This window comes from Gavialis gangeticus, unplaced genomic scaffold (genome assembly GCF_001723915.1).
Source record: "Gavialis gangeticus isolate Ggan-Ray unplaced genomic scaffold, GavGan_comp1, whole genome shotgun sequence".
NCBI lineage: Eukaryota > Metazoa > Chordata > Crocodylia > Gavialidae > Gavialis > Gavialis gangeticus.
The window spans coordinates 28619584-28625031 of NW_017729006.1; the positions used below are offsets into that span (position 1 = coordinate 28619584).

Sequence of the window (5448 nt, forward strand, 5' to 3'; positions counted from 1 at the left end):
AAGGCTCAAATCCACAACAGGACCTAAGCGTTGTAACATTCAACATTGTAACTTCTAATGTTAAAGTGCATGGCTCCTGCAGCAGAATTTATGACCCTGAGTGAAACACCTAGACCAGGGGTGCCCAACCTTTTTGAATGTGGGGCCGGATCATGAACTTTTTATCACTCAGCGGACCGGCGAGCCATATTCAAAGACCTCACAGGAAGCAGTATCACATTGCCCCCTCCCCCCAGATGAAACTACAGAGTTTACTTTCGTTTCCCGTCACAGCACCTAGGCCTCAGCAAACGGTTTGGAGGGCCGCAAGACAGCCCATGGGCCGTATGTTGGACAAGCTTGACCTTGACAGTGCACTAGGAGAGTTGTCACAGAGGAAGACCTAACACAGCCAGCATGTTTACCTGGGAGCTGCCTAGAGCTATCAGTTGGAATAATGAATACTGGGAGGAGCTGAAATTCCACCCCTCTCTGGACTATAGGTGCTACTAGGAGATATTATCCTTCACTCAGATTTCTTATCTTGGCAATCTCTCCTGGAGTTTGGCACTTGATGCCCATTTTTTTCAAAATGGAAAAAGAGTTGCTTTGTTTGTTTTTTAAAACAGTGGAAAGAGGTGATGCTGGAAGTGTCTCACTTTTTTACATAATAGTTCAACAGTTCGAGCATCTCTTCTTTTAAACAAAGTGTTGAGGCCATATTTTGTGCAGAGGCCAATTGGTGGGTAGACTCTAAGTATCTCCTGGATCAAATCCCTTGGGGGTGGGATTGGGTATGGGTAAAGGCCTAGATGCCAAGCTGTTGTACCCTGTCAAGACTTAGTCATTTCTACATTGGTACAGAGGCAGGAGTTTGAGGGTTTGGTGCAGGATTCAGTGCCAGTAGGACAGTTTCAGAGTTAGGTGGCAGCTGAACAAGGATTTGATGATTGCATTTGTGGACTTAAAGTAGAATCTTGGTGCTTAAGTCTTACTTTAGACACTTGCCCCACTTTGGATTGACCTTGCATATATTGTAATAGGATAGATCTGGATTTTTTTCACCATACCTATAACGTTAATTATATTTTGTAAAAACCAAAATGTATTTCCAGTTCTCCATGTTAAGTGACTTCTAGTGACAATCTTGATAGCAAGTGGTTTTTGACTCTCCCATACATAGGGCTCTTCTCGCTAGAAATCACCAAAATAATTTATTACTTATATCTTTGCTGCAAAAGACTTACTTTTCATGGGAACAGAGTTGCTGTTGAGGTTACATCATATTTCAGTAGCTAATTTATTTACTTTTTTTGTAGGTTCCCTTTCTGTCTCCTTTGGAAGGACATATATATTTAAAGCTAAACTGTAAACTAGATTCTTCTGTAGAAGAAAAAGGATTTTTGGTAAGTTTAACTTGCTTGCTATTTTAAGTCACTTTCCCAAGTGGTAAAACAGGTGCTTTTCTTTTCTCAGCACTAACCAAATGATTTCATGTTGGTTAAATGGAGTCATCCCAACTTTTTCCTCTCTCCCATTTACTTTAGTGATAAGGCGTTGTAACCTTGGTTTAAGATATTTGCTGCTTTGGCCAAAAAAAGTGTCTGATGCTATTAAGTTGCCATTTGGCTAAATTTGCTGAAATGTTATCATTATTACTAGAAGTGCAATGATACATTGGTCCATATTGCATTGGCACCAATAAAAGGAAAATTAACATAATCAGCAATTGGCTTTTTTTGGCTGGTGCGGCCAATAATGTCACTGATGAATGCTGTGTGCATGTGCACAGCTGCATCACGCATGCAGCCAGCCCAGACCTTGGAGAGCAGTGTTCAGCTGGTAAGTCTGTTTTGGGGGAGGAGAGGGTGGAGGAGTGGTGCGGCAGGGGCAGATTGAGGCCCCCACAGTGAGGGAGGTAGTGGGGCTGGGGCAGGCGTTGCCTGGGCAGGGTGTGGGATGGAGCCACGTGTGGCTTATGAGGAGGGCAGGGTGCAGCTCCTGCCACTCCGCATACCTCCAGGGGAGGCATGAGAGGTACATATCCCCCAGATCTGTGCATGGGGCGAGGGCAAGTTGCTGCTGCAGGCTGTCCCCAGTGCGGGGTTCAGCTGGGGCTGCAGTCGGGGTTGGTGGCGGCAGCTCTGGGAGGGGGTGCTACAGCCACCCCAGAATTTGCCATATCCCGCCCCCCCATGAGCGCCACTGCCACCTGCCCAGAGTACAGCCCTGGCCTTCCCTCCTACCCCTCCTAACGGGAAAAACCCAGCCCACAGTGGCAGCCCTCCCTCACCCCACATGCAGATCCAGGAGGCACATGCCCTCCATGCCTCCTCCAGGGTGTGCGCAGCAACAGGAACTGCCCTCTCCCGTGCACCTCCCGGGTGAGCTGCTCACAGCTCTGTCCCCTGCCCTGGCTGGGCAGCACCTGCCCCTACCCCATTCCCTCCCTCACCGTGTGGGCCTTGATCTGCCCCCACCCATGTCCCCTCCCTCCAGAAGACTTTCCAGCCAGGCACTGCTCTCCAAGCTTCTGGACTGCATATCAGCAACTGGATAGGTATCGGCTGATGTGGCTCGTTAATAATCAGCCATTGGTATCAGCTCAAAGTCTTTGTTGGTGTACCCCTAATTATTACCCTTCAGTAAAATATCTCTTGGGGTCTCTCTCTGTTTTCTGGCAAACTCTTGACTTATTGCTGTCATGATCTTCTCTCTAAGCTCCTTTTGAACTGGCTTGTCCAGCTAGTGTACAACTATGTGGCGTGAAATTTTAAATTAGCCACCAGAGACTTTTTAAAAAGCAATTTAGACTTGTGACCCATTTTAAAGTAAATGCTTTAATAAAAGATTCCCCCAGTTTTGTGAACAAGCAAAACTCCATTAAACCACTTGTCCTCTTCGCCTGGCTTTGGTTCAGTAGACAAAGTTAAACTTGTATAGCTTTCAATTTTGATAACTTTAAAAATCTAAATTTCTAAAACTAGAACTTTAATAAATCTGGCGTTAGATAAATAGTGACATTTCCATTCCAGTGACCTGTACTGCTATACTTATATCCAGTAGATGGCACTAAATGTGCTGTAAAAAGGCCTTTGAAAAACAAGTGCATCTTTGACACTTGAGTTGTTTCCTGCTCCAAAAATTTCTCAAACTTTTTGTTTTTCATTGGCTTTTGTGATTTGTCCTTTTTATTTAGACAGAATCAGACTTATCTATCCTAGTGAAATCTACCTTATTTTGGCAAATCAATGTATGCTTAATACATGTATATTTTCTTAACACCCTTGTATGGGTCCATATTAAACTTCTCTTTTGTGGTGTTACCTCTACTGTTGCAGTATGCTAATATTTACTGGGTGGCTGTTATAGGTTTTTAGAGCAGTGAGTCTCAGCATTTTTAGACTCAAAGCATCCCTTGGAAAATGCTAGCTCTTAGCTTGCGCTCATTTTTGTAGACAAAAGAAATAGAGCAGTTTTTCTGTTGCAAAGAACTCAGAGACCATAACTGGATTTCTCTTTGGAATCTCTGGACTCATCTTGTGAATTGTGTTGTAAATCTAATAGTGTTAAATTAACTTTATGGGGCACCCTGCATCACCTTTGAGAAGGTCTCAAGGCACCCCAGGGTCCCATGGCACCCTAATTGAGAATCACTGTTCTGGAGTGGTGTTGAATCCCATTTCCTAAACTATTGGAATGCATTGCTTTCTGAATGGATACAAGAAAAAGCTGAATAACTTTATACAAGAAAACTGCTATTTTGCTAAGGCAATATGCTATATAAATAAATGCAGAAGAAATAGAGTTACAGGCTACAGAATAAACTCTGTCTGTACCCACTAATGAAGTTGGTTGGGGAAATATTTGCCTTATCTTGAAATGTATGGAATAAACTGCCTCCCCAAATGAAAAGTCCTTTTCCAAGTTGTGAGACCCCTCACTAGACTAATTGCAACTTGGTCAACTATTTTATTTTGAAATGTAATTCGCTTAACAAGGGTTGGCTGATCGAATTTTTTAAAACTAAGTTCTATATTGGTATTTAAGCAGTTGTTTTCTGAACCTGGTCACCTGGTATTTGTTACAAGTAACACTTGACACACTTGGCAATGAAATGTCGTGTTATGGCAGATAGTATTTTATTATTAAAACATTTTCTTTTATGGCCCTTGAAATAGTGGTAATAGCTAAGATGAACATTATTTCTGGATTGATTCTAATTAAATGTCATTAATTTCCATGTGAAAGGAAAGGGGGGTAAGCTGAATGTTATTAAGATACCCTTTTCACTGTATGAGTGCACGTGTGTGTGATTGTGCGCACACAGATATTGTGCTAGTTGAAAACTACCCTTAAATATAATGTAAACCAAAGTAACCAATGTTGCATGAAGTAAATTTATTCTTTTTCTTCGTAGACTATGTTTGAAGATGTGAGTGGATTTGGGGCTTGGCATCGACGCTGGTGTGTGCTTTCTGGAAACTGTATTTCCTATTGGACATATCCAGACGATGAAAAGAGAAAGGTAAGAGCTTGGAAATCACCTTATTGAATACCATATTCCTTAGCATGTGGATCTGGGTCTGTGGTGTCTAGTCCTGCAAATTTGTATAATCCAAGCGGGAGATATCAAGCTCTCTTGGCTAAGGTGTGCTCTGCAATTCTTTGCTTGTTTCTTCGTAGACCAAAACGAATCCGAAAGCTAGCAGTAGTTGTCAGTTGTAGGAAAGGTTCTTATTCTTGAAGATTTCATCAGATGATTGGCTTTCTATTCAGTTTAAAGAGGCAACACTATGGTCTCCACCAACAATTTTTTAATAAGTGGATTTCATCTAAATAATATTTTGCTTCAAGTATAGTAGAACAGAATTTTGCCCACCATGAATACTCGAGCAGTTTCCTTCCACATGATACCAATGTGACTGGGTTTTTTTTATACTGCCTTACTTATGCTCATGTTAAAACCTGATTTAATCTTGCAGCTCCCCAACATGGTTGAATGTGCAGTGCTTTAAATGCAGAACTTTTAGAGACTTTCTCTGCCTAACACGCCCAAAGCAAAGTTGATTGGTCTCTAATTTGGACCCTCTCAGCTCTTCAGTCTGTTCCTGCAATATGTATCTAAATGTTTCCAACTCCTCTGAATGCTTTCAAGAGGAATTGGAATCACTTAAACAATTTACCAAGAAGTCTTGCTTGTCTGTTGCCAGAACAGCTTTTCAAACTCTGGGGTAAATGCTGGCCCTTCTGAGTCTGTGCCAATCTGACTTTGCAGTAAATTCTTTCCTGATGCCAGTAAATGATGATCAGTCTAACCTGGAGTCAAGGAATAAGACTCTCCAGCCCATAATGTCTGGGTTTTCTAGGTCCCAGCTAGAGCCTCAGCACACCCCAGTCAAAATCACCAGCTATTGTGGTAGCCAGCGCCAAATGCTTCTTTTTGTTTTGTCCCCCCGCCCCCACCTT

General features: G+C 42.4%; 1 protein-coding gene across 2 annotated transcripts in view; it reads left to right on the forward strand.

The window, feature by feature from the left end:
* The window catches only part of ANLN (anillin actin binding protein), a 64164-nt gene that overhangs the window by 54898 nt on the left and 3818 nt on the right, over positions 1–5448 (forward strand). For both annotated transcript variants that reach the window (XM_019509053.1, XM_019509054.1), the window contains 2 exons: positions 1299–1385; positions 4400–4507. In XM_019509053.1, the coding sequence (XP_019364598.1) occupies positions 1299–1385; positions 4400–4507 (195 nt within the window). The remainder of the gene's footprint in view (positions 1–1298; positions 1386–4399; positions 4508–5448) is intronic.